The sequence below is a fragment of the Centruroides sculpturatus genome, unplaced genomic scaffold (assembly GCF_000671375.1).
Source record: "Centruroides sculpturatus isolate CEXI.00-Female unplaced genomic scaffold, Cexi_2.0 scaffold28, whole genome shotgun sequence".
Taxonomy (NCBI): Eukaryota; Metazoa; Arthropoda; class Arachnida; order Scorpiones; family Buthidae; genus Centruroides; species Centruroides sculpturatus.
In genome coordinates this window covers 1,491,099-1,509,809 of record NW_019384448.1, presented here as the reverse complement: position 1 = coordinate 1,509,809, position 18,711 = coordinate 1,491,099, and the positions used below count along the sequence as shown (strand labels likewise).

General features: G+C 27.7%; 1 protein-coding gene across 4 annotated transcripts in view; it reads right to left on the bottom strand.

The window, feature by feature from the left end:
* Positions 1-18,711, bottom strand: part of LOC111620507 (WD repeat and SOCS box-containing protein 1-like) — a 77,112-nt gene that overhangs the window by 5,080 nt on the left and 53,321 nt on the right. The window contains exons 9-10 of one of the 4 annotated variants that reach the window (XM_023362429.1): positions 10,265-11,526; positions 9,168-9,300 (exon numbers count right to left, since the gene is read on the bottom strand). In XM_023362429.1, coding sequence (XP_023218197.1) covers positions 11,370-11,526 — 157 coding nt within the window. In that variant the 3' untranslated portion in view covers positions 9,168-9,300; positions 10,265-11,369. Of the gene's footprint in view, positions 1-9,167; positions 9,301-10,264; positions 11,527-18,711 lie in introns of those variants that run through there. The other 3 variants (XM_023362430.1, XM_023362432.1, XM_023362431.1) reach the window with 3 other exon arrangements.

Here is an 18,711-nt window from a genome sequence, read left to right as displayed (position 1 = left end):
TCTAGTCTGGTCTAGTACACTGATAGTGCTACTTGTTCATAGATGGCACGTATAATTGAATTAAGTCGTATACCAAACAAAATTTGTTTCATCCAAACAGGACATATTCCGAATTTGACGTATTCTAAAGCAGATGTATACTGAGGCACCACTGTATTATAAATTTGAATATTTTAAAGATTAATCAATGTGTTTTATGACTGAATTATTTTAAAAGTTTTTAAACAATTGGATTATTTTTTTATGTATTGTTTTCTAAAATAATCAATAACCAATAATCTGCATGTATCAAATAACTAGATGTATACAAGAAAAACTGTATAAAATTTATTTATTTTGAAATTTATGTTTATATTCTAACCAAAATTATTTATATCTCTATTATAAATGAAATTTACATCATCTGTATTTATGATAATTTTACTTGTTTTTATACTGATGGAAATTAAGTGTTATAACCAGAGTTTTGCAATAAATGTACGAATCTTGAATAAAAATATCTCTGTATTAAAGATATTGAATGATTAAAAAGTGGACGAAATATATATAATAGTAGGTAAATTAACAAATAAATTATGGGGCCATTTGTTATAAATTAAACAACATAACAAATATGCATGTCTTGAACTCTGTTATGTAACAAAACCCTTTTTTTTTCGTCCAGATTTGGGTGATCAGTTACGCCATGTGATACAGTTAGAACTCCATATACACTACTGTCTGACTTTGAGAAAGGTTGGTAATTGGCATGTTTAAAATGGGTAATATCATATCATACATATATTTATTTATTTATGTAACCTAATGGACTGACTATATTACAATGTCAGTACAGAAACTGGTTACACAGTGGATGCAAGACGCTCCAGTATTTACAGACTTTGCACATGATCCATGCAGAAGGACAATACCCTGTGAAGACTGCAAAATTGTGTGGATGGCAGTTGCTGACAAATGGATAACTGCAAGATAATCTGAGCAATAGTTACAGTCAGAGTCAGTTCACAGGTGATTGTAAACTGAATATTTCAAGCTAGATTGCACTCTTGGACCTCCACACAGTGTGTTTCGTTAACTTGATTTCACTGCTAACAATGGCTAACCTGGTGCAATGTTAGATGATTGATCAAATCAGTAATTCCCAAACTTTTTTAAGCTACCACCCCTTTGTTTCCATAAACTTATACCCAACACCCCACCTGCAGTGGCGTGCTGTCCATAGAAGCTGTGGAAATGCCATTTTCCTTGCTTGTATTTTCTAAAATATAAATACATATTGTGTGATTATTTTCATATTTTAATGTACTTTGAATTACTTAAAATTAATATTTTATTTTAACTGCATTATGTATCTTATTACAAATTTCTATACTACATGTGAAAAAAATGATAAGATTGCTTTTGTATATTCGAATACAAATTCATGTATGCATATTTCCAATGGAAGCATCGTATTGTCAAATACGGGACAGATTCCAGGACAAAAATATTTATATCGTGTAAAGCAGCCAGATTACACACATTTGTGCATGCACTTTACAGAGGACCAACCTCTGGCAGTTTAACTGGTGGATGTACACACCAAATATATTGTATAATGCTTCCAATGATTATATCCATTAGTGTAGGAAGTATTTGACTAAGTGGATTGTTTCAAGATTTAAAAAGTAAAGAATATTTTATGTTATTTTTATGTATATTTCTTTACAAAGCTATATTTAATTATAATTATATTAACAGATTTTCAGACAAAATCTTTAGAATTTTTATCACTTTTAGATGTAATAATTTTAAATATTATGAAAAACAATTTTCCAAAGTGAGTTTTAATTCTTTACGTAAATTTTATGGAGAATTTTTTCATTTATCTAAATTAAATAGTGAATTGCAATATTCATATTTGTGTCCGGACTATATTGGCAAGTTACTTGTAGACATAAAACATATAATTAATGACGATCTTAACAAAGATGTACTAAAAGAATTATGTGATTTAATATCATTAATTTTTATGCTACCATCTACAAGTGCATCTGTTGAGCACATATTTTCAACCACGAAGTGAATTCATACATTCACAAGGAACACTCGATCAGAGGAAAGATTGTCATCACTAGCATATCTTTCAATAAAAAAAGTGCTTTAAAAGGCTTTGACAGAATCAACAACAAGCAATTTTTATGATAATGTAATTAACAAATTTGTGGCAAAAATTGCCATATAGAGTTAGTTTATAAAAAAATAATAAAGACAATTTTTATATCTTTGTTTCGTGTCAATTATCTATTTTAGAATTAAAACAAGTAAAATGGCAAGGCCGTATTTTGGACAAGACTATGTCTTAAAGACTCACTACCAAGTGGAATCACTTTGACGCTCAAGGCGGGTCTCATTTTCATTCTCCAATCTTCTTTGGTATTGCTGATTTTGAGTGCAATCTTTCAAACTTCACCGGCCACAACCACGAGGTTGTCCACGATGCATATTAACCTATCCAATTTTGAAATTTCTCAACATTGTGTTTTGCCTCGAGTTGAATTTTTGTCGATGACTAACAAAAATTTCCTGTTTTTGAAAAAAATAATCCTGGCTATTGTATTGTCCGAAATTATTTTTTTATTTTGATTAATAAATGTAGAAAAAAACAAATTATATTTTGGAAGTTAGTTTTAATACAAAATTATAATGACTAGCACCATCTACTTTGAAAAAAACGTTCCTATGCTGAAACGAGATATCTTGGATCAACCGGTCAAGGTCAGCATGTCAGGACCAGAAATATGTTGGGAATAACACAGGTAAATGGGTTTTTTCAAAGATTCATTTGTCAAAATTTGATTTCTCATTTTGAACTTCCCAATGCATGCGTTTGTCAAAATTCAATTTTACAACGTTCGCATTTCCAACTTTCCAATGAACAACACATGCACAAATCTTGCACTACTGCCTGTTTGTAGTGTGTGTCGTTATTTTGAATTTTATTTTGACTTGGTTCTCGGCCCCCTGAGTACCTACAAGTCTGGTTTTTTTATGCGCGCATGATTTGGGCACCTAATACTCTGCCAAATTGCAACTCCTGACATGTACTATACTCCTCCAAACCTGTAAGCTGGTTACCCAGAAGGCAGAACAATTTTATAAACAAGACATAGTCTTGTCAATAAACTGTCTATTTTTGTCATTTCCAGTATTTGTTTAAAATTTTTATGGAAACACAGCTTCCCTATCATGAAATATCACAGCATGCCACTGCTAAACTGTACTCCCAATGTCCCTAACCCATTCTCTCTTGTGTGAGAAAGGTTTAGAAATATTCTTAGAAAAACTTTTCTACGAACCTCACACTTTGTGTCCTTACTGTACATTGTTCTCCATATCTGGAACTCATTAAATGCAATGTTTCTTCTTACCTGTTTAATGAATGAAAGGGACCATTTGGTCAGGACCGACTCCAATCTCCCTTCCTCTTATTACCCCCCAGGAGGTGGTAATGCCCACTTTGGTAACCACTGATCTAGATGGTGTCTGATGCAACTAGACACGTGAATGGCATCTAGTGACAAGTTCCAATTCTATCTGGGGCTAAGTGATCAACTTCAAAATATCTGCTAGCATTTTGTTGGAATGGCCCACTATCCCATGATTTTGGAATTTCACATAAGGTCCAACCTTTGAAATAATGGTTTGAGCAGTCAATTATGATGACAGCTCTGAGTTGAATGCAGAATGATTGCCTGCCAGTATGTGGACAGGGTGGTACACCCTGTCCACATACTGGCAAATTTTCAATAGGATAATGACCATTCTCATATTGGTTGTGACACTTTGCAGAGTTTGTCTTGTGATGGCTGTATAGATTAGCCTTTGGTCCCCAGATTCATCCTTAATAGAGCATGTCTAGAATGTTGTGGATAGATGCATTACATCACTTGGCCACATAATACAAACTGCATAAGTCATATAGGCAGGGACAAGCAATGATTCAATGTGGGCAAACTTCTTACTTAAACATGTACAAAACAGTGCTAAAATAGGCCTAATTTATTTCTTCTGGATATGACCCTATACATATCTATTGTGTTTCATAAGATTCCATCAATTCTGTCGGGGTGTAATGTTTTCAACTTTTACCAATTTATAATTTAATAATATATAATTTACCTTTTTATAATCAATCTATAGCCAACATGAATTTGACATCCTAGAATGACAACAGTAATAAATTAACATATCAGAAATTAAAAAGTAATGAAGTACTAAACAATGATTAATTTATGTTTGCTTTTTAATAATAAATTTCAAAATGAAATAAAATTAGATGAAAAAGAAAACACTACAAATATAGAAATGATTTAATTAAAAATATAAAATTTTTTAAATAGACTATCATAACAGATAACACGCAGTTTTAAATATTGCGGGGAAAGATAAGTAACTCGTTGCTGGATAGCAAACCAAGTATTATGATTGAGATTCTTTCACTACAATAATAGATATTTAAGTATATTGAAGGAATTCTGCAATTACAGAAAATTTAACATAAAACATTAACTACAAATGACTTGTGCAAAATAAAGATATTTTGCAAAACTGGCATGAATTGCTAATTTTTCATTCATATTAATGTTTATGTATAAGCAAATGATGAAAGATGTTGCTAAAGTAGAATGATGATGATGAAATGAATGGACTAGAAACAGTAGAAAGTAATTTCAAGAGTATATAATCATTGAAAAGCATTTACTTTGAATGGCTGGAAAATTATGTAACAAGCTTGGTCAAGCCAATCTGATAGCATACTCCATATAAGTGAATCAAATATTAATTTTGTTTAAAATAAATTTTATAAATTCTTGGAATCAAGTAGTAGTTCAGAAGAATTTTTCGCTGAATATACAGTAAGGGATGTGGTTTATAGATTCCAGAGAAACCGCATAGTTTTTTACTGTAGCTTACAGTAACCATAAACAAAAATGTTCAGTTCCCTTTTGTGCATACACATGGACATACAAAAGTCCTAATGTAAGCATTTCACCACTATATTGGAACATGTTAAAAAGGAGTCTTTTTGACTTATATGCATATCTAGAATTAGCAAATTGTGATCAATGAAAGATCCATGCATTGCAGAAGATTCTATTATACTTGCTAACTTATTAACTTCCTCTTACTCTTCCTCAAAAAAATCATCATCCACTGTATAAATTTTCATTTCATCTTCCATTAATGCCAAATATTGATTCTCTTGATTTCCTCATTTCAATTCTTAGTAATATGAATGTTTCACTCCAACAACAGTCATATTTCAATTCAACAATATTTATCAATATTCTACAACAGTCAATAGTTGTTTTAAGTTAAGTTTCATAAACAAGGAGATAATTACCATTACATAACAATTCTTACAAGAATCATAAAAAATTTCTTGATTTAAATCTGAGAGAGAGAAATAAAGTAGCAAAATAAAATATTACATTAGATATGATCAATTTAATGTAGAATTATTTATAATTTGTGTCAAGCTGTAGTGTAATAAGGAAATTTTGAAAAAGTTTCAAATTTACATTACAAATATTTAAAAAAAACAAAACTTCTTCAATAATTCTAGCAAATGTATTTTTTCACTCAATGGTAATCTATGCAATTAATTTTTTCTAATGTATTGACAACTCTCTGCTTTATGATCACTTACACAATTATTAACTTTCAAAACATGCTAATAGTTTTGCTGTAGAAGTATAATAGAAATCATGCATATAAATTGTGTAAAAATTCTGAAAGAAATTTTAATAATAATTTCTGTGGAAATAAATCTATAAANAAAAGTAAATAAAAACAGATATTCTGTAGCTCTAAAGTTCTCTAACAAACAAGCGAAGCGCAATTGCTTATCTCGTTTTCTTCCTACAAGTGATTTCTTTTAAAGAAAAGTATATTTTTATCGAATTTTAAAGAAAGAAAGAAAAAAAAAAAACAATGTAGCGAGCAATATTGTTATTTCTAAAAACTCCAGAATAAAATCTAAGTTTACAGCATCACGATTTGAATATGTATAAAAATTTTTTAAATAAATTAAATTAATAATAAAAACTCGAAATTATTCCCTTAAAAAAAGGAAAAAATATATATATCGATTTGTTTCTTTAATATTTAATTATGTTCAAGGATAAATTTTAAATTCGTCTATCGATCTGGCATCGAATGTGACACGTGATAAACAATTCTTATTTTTCTCTTCTCATTTACGTCAGATATTTTCAAGGAGATAGTTTTAAGTTATTAAAAATCAGTTGGAGTTTATGGATAGCGAATTTGCTTCTTTTTTCCCCCTTCCCCCTCTTAAAATCCACGTCTGGATAATTGACCTTTCGTAATTAAAATGAAAAATCAAGCTTCGTTCCTTGATTAGGATATCCATTATATTAATATGAATGGATTTCTTTTTTTTGGGGGAGGGAAAAATTAAATTCTTTAATTAAAATCGTTTAAAATGCTTTAAATAAATTATCACAATTTCCTTTTCCTCGATTAATTTGATAATGTTGACCTTTAACTAATTTTCTTCCTTACTTTTTTTTTTTCCTAGTAATAAATCGTTTGATACTAGATTTATAAAGTAATTTTTTAAATAATTTTCTAGAGTAAAATATTCTTTTTATTATCGAGAAGACATTTCTCTTGTAAATTAATTAACAAAACGATTAAAATTTTTGATCCGAGTAACATTTTTCTTAGGAAAAAAAGAAACTTGTTTGCGAGATTTTCGTAATCGGATTCCTTCGCGAATGAATAATAAAAAAAACGACATATTTCTTACTAATTTAATATTTTAATTAAGGATAAAAGGCTTATAAATGAAGACGAAGAAGTATTTTTATACGCGAATATTCTAATCTGATCGAAAGTATTGATTCTAGATTCATTTATACGGCTCTAGAATTTCATGAAAGAATCCGGCCTCGCCTGAAAATTTTCCGGAAAATTAATTAATTCTAGATAGAATTAACATAAAATACGTAAAATCATTAAAAAGTTTCAAAGTTTAATGTTGGGTAATTTATTTTTGATCCGTTGCAAGATGAGTCCTTTAGCGCTTCTTTCATTCTTTTTTTAGATCCAACAGCCGCGGTGTCTTTTTTTGGTTAATTTTNAAAATAAGGTACAAAAAGTATATGTAGGCCTATATATATATATATATATACAAACACCTCTTACTTCTTTTTTTTAGAAAATTAATTAATTCTAGATAGAATTAACATAAAATACGTAAAATCATTAAAAAGTTTCAAAGTTTAATGTTGGGTAATTTATTTTTGATCCGTTGCAAGATGAGTCCTTTAGCGCTTCTTCCATTCTTTTTTTAGATCCAACAGCCGCGGTGTCTTTTTTTGGTTAATTTTAATAAAACAAATATAATCCGCGAAATATCATTGGTCAACGTTTAATAAAATTAAAATTAAATAGAGAACGAATATAACGTAAGTTTACTCACTCATTCGATTATTTTTCGTATAAAATTGTTGGTAATTCTAGAATTCTTTTGGCAAAAATAATTCTAGCGGTAAGGCGAAACGTGGTAACAAATGTCGTTTATGAAGTATCGATTACAAAAATGATGAAACTTCCTGAAACCAGAAACAAATGGATTAGTTTTCATCCTATTTTACTATATTTAATTAATGTAGATAAACCGAAAGTTGTATCCGGATCAGAAATTATATTACTTGGCGGAAATGATTAACATTATATACCTTTTCCTAATAAAAATTTTTTTCATTTTCTACTGTAAAAGATACGAATATTTTAAAATTGTTTATTCGAAATTTTAAAATTGTAATTACGAGAAAGTAAACAAAAGAGGAAGAAAAAAAATAATACACTAGAGAATTATTAATTAAATTTTTTTTTCAAGTAGAGTATCATCTTTGATAAATAATCTTGCGTACTTTAAGTAGAAAAACAGAATTTAAAAGCATATTTTTTTTTTTTTAAATAAATTAAATTAATAATAAAAACTCGAAATTATTCCCTTAAAAAAAGGAAAAAATATATATATCGATTTGTTTCTTTAATATTTAATTATGTTCAAGGATAAATTTTAAATTCGTCTATCGATCTGGCATCGAATGTGACACGTGATAAACAATTCTTATTTTTCTCTTCTCATTTACGTCAGATATTTTCAAGGAGATAGTTTTAAGTTATTAAAAATCAGTTGAAGTTTATGGATAGCGAATTTACTTCTTTTTTCCCCCTTCCCCCTCTTAAAATCCACGTCTGGATAATTGACCTTTCGTAATTAAAATGAAAAATCAAGCTTCGTTCCTTGATTAGGATATCCATTATATTAATATGAATGGATTTCTTTTTTTTGGGGGAGGGAAAAATTAAATTCTTTAATTAAAATCGTTTAAAATGCTTTAAATAAATTATCACAATTTCCTTTTCCTCGATTAATTTGATAATGTTGACCTTTAACTAATTTTCTTCCTTACTTTTTTTTTTTCCTAGTAATAAATCGTTTGATACTAGATTTATAAAGTAATTTTTTAAATAATTTTCTAGAGTAAAATATTCTTTTTATTATCGAGAAGACATTTCTCTTGTAAATTAATTAACAAAACGATTAAAATTTTTGATCCGAGTAACATTTTTCTTAGGAAAAAAAGAAACTTGTTTGCGAGATTTTCGTAATCGGATTCCTTCGCGAATGAATAATAAAAAAAACGACATATTTCTTACTAATTTAATATTTTAATTAAGGATAAAAGGCTTATAAATGAAGACGAAGAAGTATTTTTATACGCGAATATTCTAATCTGATCGAAAGTATTGATTCTAGATTCATTTATACGGTTCTAGAATTTCATGAAAGAATCCGACCTCGCCTGAAAATTTTCCGGAAAATTAATTAATTCTAGATAGAATTAACATAAAATACGTAAAATCATTAAAAAGTTTCAAAGTTTAATGTTGGGTAATTTATTTTTGATCCGTTGCAAGATGAGTCCTTTAGCGCTTCTTTCATTCTTTTTTTAGATCCAACAGCCGCGGTGTCTTTTTTTGGTTAATTTTAATAAAACAAATATAATCAGCGAAATATCATTGGTCAACGTTTAATAAAATTAAAATTAAATAGAGAACGAATATAACGTAAGTTTACTCACTCATTCGATTATTTTTCGTATAAAATTGTTGGTAATTCTAGAATTCTTTTGGCAAAAATAATTCTAGCGGTAAGGCGAAACGTGGTAACAAATGTCGTTTATGAAGTATCGATTACAAAAATGATGAAACTTCCTGAAACCAGAAACAAATGGATTAGTTTTCATCCTATTTTACTATATTTAATTAATGTAGATAAACCGAAAGTTGTATCCGGATCAGAAATTATATTACTTGGCGGAAATGATTAACATTATATACCTTTTCCTAATAAAAATTTTTTTCATTTTCTACTGTAAAAGATACGAATATTTTAAAGTTGTTTATTCGAAATTTTAAAATTGTAATTACGAGAAAGTAAACAAAAGAGGAAGGAAAAAAAAAATACACTAGAGAATTATTAATTAATTTTTTTTTTCAAGTAGAGTATCATCTTTGATAAATAATCTTGCGTACTTTAAGTAGAAAAACAGAATTTAAAAGCATATTTTTTTTTTTTTAAATAAATTAATAAAAATGTACGCTTTACCTCGTTTAATTATTAAAACTGAAAGGAAGATTTTACGATTTTCATTAAAATCTCCCTTATCTGTATAAAATAATTTATCAAAAATTTATCGAATAAATTCGATTTTCTCGTACATTTTAAAGAATTCGTTTAAGAAATAAATATCTAAATTCGCAGCGATTTCCATCCGTTGTCTTTATTCTTCTTCTAAATTCAATATGGTAGTAACATTTTACAAGTTAATTCTATTTTTCAATCGATAGACCAGCTTCAACAGAAAGGAGAAAACTTTTAAACAAACTAATTAAATGCGTTAATTTTATATTTGAAAACGTTCTGACGACAATTGGCTGTCCAAATACAAAATAACTGGCAATTAACCTTCATGCAAATGCAAAATTCCGGTTATAAAGCAGTTAACTTCGGGATAAAAAATGTATATATATATATATATATATATCTAACCGAGTGAGTTAATTAGCAATAATTCTTCTGACCTTTCATTCCAGGTCAATCCTATTGTAATAATCCCTTCTGTTCTAAATTATTTTTGGGGAGAGAATCGCCGATAAACAAAAATATAAGACATACCCCGTTCTGAAAGTATCGTAAAATTAAATTTACAATTTTTGTAATAGACTTGGCACAAGAAGCAAGAGAGATTTTGTAGAATAAATAGAACAATGTTAATGTTTTTTTTCTTCCTTTTGTTTTAACTTTTTCTCTCCTAAAAATTTAGAACGAACTTGTTTATATTCTAAGAAAATATCGTTAAAAAGTTCTGTATTGTAGAAAATAAAAACTTTTATTTATTAAGGCGTAAAGAAGCCATACAATCCATCCTTTTATTAATGTTGTTATACACAAAGTACGATATTTTACGATTTTGCACTTTGTAACCATCAATCGAGTTTTCTTTAGACATTTTATAATCTTGAGAGGTTTCTGCTTTAACCTCGAAAACTGGGATTCCACAGTTATCCGATAAAATCGTAAGAAATTTCACTTATCTAAGATTAAAGATAAGTAAAATTTTCCAACAAATTCATCATATCGGAGAATTATAGAAGAAAATGTGAGGATAAAACAGCAGCCTTTATATTTTAACCTTCAAAAATCCACTGTAAAAACTTTAAAACTAATTACAATCGTGAATTTATCTATATATAGCCTATATATTATAGAAGATATCTACAATACAATAATAACTTTTTTTTATATATTTTTATTTCATAAAAATTCTTTACATGATAATCAATAAGAACAATGGAAAATATGGATTATACCGGATGAGATTCTTTGGCGTTATCAGTAGGTAAAATTTCCTGCATTCATCCACTTATAAAATAGTGAAATTCTTCTAAAAAAAACACACTTTCTTTTCCACAAAAATACAAGATGTAATATTCAATACACGATGAGTCGTTAAGCGAATTGATTAATTGGAATGGTAAAATTCTCGTGTCTCATCATCGACAATGGTTTTGTGGTTCTGGGAAAGAGCTGCCCGCACTAAACCCGTCCTCGACAGTTTCGTCTAGCTTCATAAATATTTGAAAAGTCCGGTAAACGAATGGTTAAATGGTTCCGCGAATACGGAAACTGATCCAAATCCGATCTGAAAAGTTGGATTTTTGCGGCTTTGGTAAAAAAAGAAAAAAAGATGGGTCTTCGCTTGAGATTACGATTGGTCTCTCTACTCGTACAGAATGTAATTTTTCAAACTTTTGGGAAGATAAAGCTTATCGAGGTCGCGTGACTGAAGACTTTCGGTTATGGCCAAACGACTAAAATGCAGCAGTGGACGGACTCGGGTTTCTGCCTTCCAGAATGTCATGATTCCGTTGGAAGATCTACAATAAAGAATAAAAAAAAAGAAATTCCCTCATGTACTAAACCATTCGTTTCTTAACGAAAACTACAACTAACATGCATAAAATTTATAATTAGTTTTATACAATTTAAATTTAATTTAAAAAAAAAAATTAAAAACTTTAATTTAAATAAGTTAAATTTTACATTTTTGTGCACAAGAACTCGCGACCGAAAGTCGAATGTAAATGTAATTTGTTAGAAAGCGAAATAAAATTTAAGTAATGCAATTTGTGAAATGTTAATCTGTTTCGGAAGATAAATGATTATATAGTCTAAATTACGTGTTTGGTGATTAACGCGATACTTTAACCTCCAGTTTGTGTTACCGTCTTCGTCGACTTTTAGTCCGGATGCCAAAATAAGCCCTTTATTTCTGTAAATAAAATCAATTTAAACTCGCTTCGATATCTTTGTCTCGTTCAAATAAAATACGCGAAATTTGAAATTATAAAATGAAATTAGTTTTAATCCATAAAAGAAGCGAATTAAAAAATTTAATACAAGGAAAAAAAAACTCTAGAAGAGTTGAAAACAGCCGATACAGAACAGTGTTTTTGACTTTTGAATAGGTATTTTGAAATTAAATTTGGTGTTTGTTTTTGTCTCCTTTTCTTTTTTCCAAGCGAATCTTATCATCTTATCAAACTCTTGAAGAACATATAAAGCAAATAGTCAGTCGGACTGATTGTGTCGATGCTTTGATCTAATCAATAGTGATTATTGTCAGTGTTTGATACCGGCGTTGGTCGTAAACATCATTTGTTCCGATAGGATCTGTGCATCCTCCTCTTCTTGGTAGGAAAGTTCTATTATTTTCCTGCAAGACGAAAATTCCATTTGGTTTATTTGGCCTTTCAAACTCCATAAAACGAAAATGAATCTGATATGATTTGGTTTTTTTTCTTTGTCTTTTATAACATTTTCTGATCTCTTCTTTTTATATCAAATTAAAGATTAAAAAGTATTACATTTCAAATCTCCATGCAACTTGCCATTAAATTTTTAAGTTGTAAGCATATATTATTCGAACAAATGCTCTTTTTTAAATATTAAATTCAAACTTTAATCTCTCACATTTATTAGTTTTTATAAATTTTAAAAATGAAATTCTCTTAAGTATTTAGATCCATTTATTATTAATTTCGTCTTCAATTTTATTATTTTAATATATTTATTAATTTTTTAAAGTTGTAGTAAACAATTCTTGGCATTTTTATTATACATAAAGAGTCTGAATTTTAAAATCGACTGTCACATTAAACTTTTAAATTAATTTTCTCACAGGCAAATAGAAAATCCATCTTTAAGCTACTTAAGGCTAACTAACTTATACATTTTGCAGAAATTTGCATTTTCCAAATTAAAAGACAGTATCTAAACTAAGAAATGGGCTTTATTCCGCTTCAATAATAATGAAAATGAAAGCTTAAATAATATTGAAGTCAATCAAAAAAAAAAAAAAACCAAACTAATGGAAATTCGTGAAAAGAAAAGTCAATGAGCAGCAAATATCAATAAAAAATACATTCTACTCTGTAATTATCCTTTCTACAATTGAGAAAATAATGGAAATAATCAAAAGAAAATTATATTAATTCTGTTTAATTGCAAGTTATCGTTAAAAAATAATTTAATATCTAATCGCGTAAGCATCTTTTAATGAGTCTAAAGAAGTTAATTTATTGTCGAAAATATTAGCTTTAATTAGAAAACTGTTTTTAATAATAATAATAATAATAATAATAATAATGGCCACTAATTATCTTTTATCAAATTGTAATTCTGATCAGTCTTTCCAGTCTTCAGATTCAATTATTATTTATGTCATTAATTTATCAATATATTTCCAAGTTTTAAATTATTGGTACGATTTAGAAGTGCAGAAAATAAATTATTAAGTAATAAAAGAGGAAAAGTATGGCAATCGATCAAAAAATGACCGCCCAGATTTTTACATATTTGGACTCAGGAGACTTTGAAACGTCGTGAAATGCCAAAAAAAAATTCGGGTGTTTTCTTTTCTGTTCACCCTCTTTAAAGCTTAACTCCTGTGTTTTTTGTCGAAAATTTTTTTGAAATTTTGCAGGGAAGTTTGTTTATTAGAGGGATTAATGCTATTAAATTCTGAAGTTAAAAGTCGACGGGGTGAAGGATAAAGGGGGAGTCGTTTGTCATATCTCTAGTAGGGTCGAAATTAATGACGATTTTACTCGTTATTAGCATTTACAATGTTTTCTTTAATAAAACTCGTCCCTACCCTCAAAATTAAGCTTTTTACCATTTTATAACAATTAAAAATATAAAATTTTTTAAATAGACTATCATAACAGATAACACGCAGTTTTAAATATTGCGGGGAAAGATAAGTAACTCGTTGCTGGATAGCAAACCAAGTATTATGATTGAGATTCTTTCACTACAATAATAGATATTTAAGTATATTGAAGGAATTCTGCAATTACAGAAAATTTAACATAAAACATTAACTACAAATGACTTGTGCAAAATAAAGATATTTTGCAAAACTGGCATGAATTGCTAATTTTTCATTCATATTAATGTTTATGTATAAGCAAATGATGAAAGATGTTGCTAAAGTAGAATGATGATGATGAAATGAATGGACTAGAAACAGTAGAAAGTAATTTCAAGAGTATATAATCATTGAAAAGCATTTACTTTGAATGGCTGGAAAATTATGTAACAAGCTTGGTCAAGCCAATCTGATAGCATACTCCATATAAGTGAATCAAATATTAATTTTGTTTAAAATAAATTTTATAAATTCTTGGAATCAAGTAGTAGTTCAGAAGAATTTTTCGCTGAATATACAGTAAGGGATGTGGTTTATAGATTCCAGAGAAACCGCATAGTTTTTTACTGTAGCTTACAGTAACCATAAACAAAAATGTTCAGTTCCCTTTTGTGCATACACATGGACATACAAAAGTCCTAATGTAAGCATTTCACCACTATATTGGAACATGTTAAAAAGGAGTCTTTTTGACTTATATGCATATCTAGAATTAGCAAATTGTGATCAATGAAAGATCCATGCATTGCAGAAGATTCTATTATACTTGCTAACTTATTAACTTCCTCTTACTCTTCCTCAAAAAAATCATCATCCACTGTATAAATTTTCATTTCATCTTCCATTAATGCCAAATATTGATTCTCTTGATTTCCTCATTTCAATTCTTAGTAATATGAATGTTTCACTCCAACAACAGTCATATTTCAATTCAACAATATTTATCAATATTCTACAACAGTCAATAGTTGTTTTAAGTTAAGTTTCATAAACAAGGAGATAATTACCATTACATAACAATTCTTACAAGAATCATAAAAAATTTCTTGATTTAAATCTGAGAGAGAGAAATAAAGTAGCAAAATAAAATATTACATTAGATATGATCAATTTAATGTAGAATTATTTATAATTTGTGTCAAGCTGTAGTGTAATAAGGAAATTTTGAAAAAGTTTCAAATTTACATTACAAATATTTAAAAAAAACAAAACTTCTTCAATAATTCTAGCAAATGTATTTTTTCACTCAATGGTAATCTATGCAATTAATTTTTTCTAATGTATTGACAACTCTCTGCTTTATGATCACTTACACAATTATTAACTTTCAAAACATGCTAATAGTTTTGCTGTAGAAGTATAATAGAAATCATGCATATAAATTGTGTAAAAATTCTGAAAGAAATTTTAATAATAATTTCTGTGGAAATAAATCTATAAACTATTTTTGTAACTTCATTTATACAGTAGAGTTTCAAAAACTCGGCCTAATGTGGACCGAAGGGTGGCCAAGTTTGTGAAAATGCCGGGTTATCGGGAATGGGGTTAAAAAAATAAGTATGAGTGTTTCCTCAGAAAATACTGTACTGTACTTGTATGTATTATTTACATGAGAATACAACAGAGAATAAACTGCCCAAATACCCTTAAACAAAGGAAAAGTACATCCTTTATGAAGGCATAGAGTCTTTACTACATGAAAATGAAAATTAATGAATACACTGTGTAAAGTAATTTACCTGATAAGACAGACCTCAGAAAAATATTTTATGAGGCATAAAGCTGTCTATAATGAAAATTAATTAACTAAGGATTTTTTTGCCCTGCCGGGGTGTGGCCAAGTTATCTGGACTGCCGGGTTATCAAGTGCCGAGTTTTCGAGAGACTACTGTATTTTCAAAAATATTCTCTGTAAAGAATTTTCACACTATCATAATGATTTCACTGGAGATATATCTTGCAGAATCTTGTAAGTTTTTGCCACATGACAAGGTTGTTTATAATTAAATGCTTTTCTGAAAATTAATTAACTTCATAAATCATATATTTATTTTCTGAGATAATTTTGACACTCATTTATAATTCAAATTTTTTAGTTTCCACATAATGTAGATTAGTGTATTTTCATGTTATGTTCCATTCCATTAATATATGAAATAACTCAATGGAAATCCATTCAGAAAGCTAGTTAACAGCTTGAAATTTAAATTATTTGAAATTTATCAACTCTTTTTGAATGACAACAGTAATAAATTAACATATCAGAAATTAAAAAGTAATGAAGTACTAAACAATGATTAATTTATGTTTGCTTTTTAATAATAAATTTCAAAATGAAATAAAATTAGATGAAAAAGAAAACACTACAAATATAGAAATGATTTACAATCAATAATTTTAATACTTCATAAAATAAATGTTTAATTTGAATAATTATAGTAATTAAATCAGATGAAAAGGAATGCAATTATTATTGTAGAGATCTGCAAGAAAGAAAAATTATGATCAAATTTACAATTCAGTTAATATATCAGTAAATTTACTTCAGATGAACTCTAAACCTTTTACTAATATTTTTCTGTGACTAAATTTAATTCATTTCTGTACTAAAGAAAATTATTAATATACATATAAAACTTATTTGTCTTGGTTGATGATGATAAGAATAATAATTACCATGATTAGCCCAAATACCCTTAAACAAAGGAAAAGTACATCCTTTATGAAGGCATAGAGTCTTTACTACATGAAAATGAAAATTAATGAATACACTGTGTAAAGTAATTTACCTGATAAGACAGACCTCAGAAAAATATTTTATGAGGCATAAAGCTGTCTATAATGAAAATTAATTAACTAAGGATTTTTTTGCCCTGCCGGGGTGTGGCCAAGTTATCTGGACTGCCGGGTTATCAAGTGCCGAGTTTTCGAGAGACTACTGTATTTTCAAAAATATTCTCTGTAAAGAATTTTCACACTATCATAATGATTTCACTGGAGATATATCTTGCAGAATCTTGTAAGTTTTTGCCACATGACAAGGTTGTTTATAATTAAATGCTTTTCTGAAAATTAATTAACTTCATAAATCATATATTTATTTTCTGAGATAATTTTGACACTCATTTATAATTCAAATTTTTTAGTTTCCACATAATGTAGATTAGTGTATTTTCATGTTATGTTCCATTCCATTAATATATGAAATAACTCAATGGAAATCCATTCAGAAAGCTAGTTAACAGCTTGAAATTTAAATTATTTGAAATTTATCAACTCTTTTTGAATGACAACAGTAATAAATTAACATATCAGAAATTAAAAAGTAATGAAGTACTAAACAATGATTAATTTATGTTTGCTTTTTAATAATAAATTTCAAAATGAAATAAAATTAGATGAAAAAGAAAACACTACAAATATAGAAATGATTTACAATCAATAATTTTAATACTTCATAAAATAAATGTTTAATTTGAATAATTATAGTAATTAAATCAGATGAAAAGGAATGCAATTATTATTGTAGAGATCTGCAAGAAAGAAAAATTATGATCAAATTTACAATTCAGTTAATATATCAGTAAATTTACTTCAGATGAACTCTAAACCTTTTACTAATATTTTTCTGTGACTAAATTTAATTCATTTCTGTACTAAAGAAAATTATTAATATACATATAAAACTTATTTGTCTTGGTTGATGATGATAAGAATAATAATTACCATGATTAACCAAGACAAATAAATTTTATATAATAATAATAATAATAATAATAATAATTATTATTATTATAATGCTGAGTTTACTATAATTAAAATTTATTTCCTTTATGTTTATGAATGATATTTTACTACGCTTTTTAAATTAAACCACATTTTGTTTCATATATACAAAATGTATGGTAAGCAAATAACTATCAGAAATTAGTAACAAAATCAATTTAAATTGAAATTAAAATAGAACTTATATATTTCTTTTTATCTTATTTCATGTGCCATTAATGATATAGTATTGACCTTTTGATGATATTTATAATATTGCTATCTCAACAACAAAAAGTTTTCAATACAAATAATCTATCTATTATCAATGTAACAATGAAAATATGAAACAATCCAAATAAAACTTAATAAAAACAGCAGTATGAGAGACAGACAGACAATGTGTGTGTGCATGTCACACATTTAAACCATATATAAATATTGAGGAAGATTCTTGAAAGGCCATTCATATAATATTAATAATTATTCTGATTTGAAACCATAAATTTCTTCCTGTAATACAGACAAAAGAAAGTCTACTTACATCAAGATCAATGATGGGAGAAATTTATTATTTTATAATGGTTTTTTTCTATCTTGACACTCAAAGAAAAATTTTACCAGTGCCTATGTCAAAATATGCTTTATTCCAGTTTTTTCACAAAATAAATAATCTGCAGTATCAAATAGTCTAAAAGACAATGAGCAATTATTTATTGGGACATTAAAAATTTCAGCCTGGCATTGTGACCGTCATATTTTTAATTAATTTAATTTAAAATATACGCTCTCCACCTCAAATTAGTAAAGACTTGCACCTGTATATAATACTTTTCCTTTAACAATAGAGATATGCCAGTCATGTATATAACACCTTTCGGGAGAAAATTTTTGAATTAAAATAACATGACTTCTAGTTTGTATTGGAAATTTGTATATAGTTAATCGGGGCCTCCTGCCCCAAGGTTTCCATATCTGATCTTGTCTTTCATCTATCTAACTCCATTCGAGATTATGGAAAGACGGACAGACAACAGTGGGAATTTATAGATCTACAATTTTTCAAAATTGCTGTCCAATATAA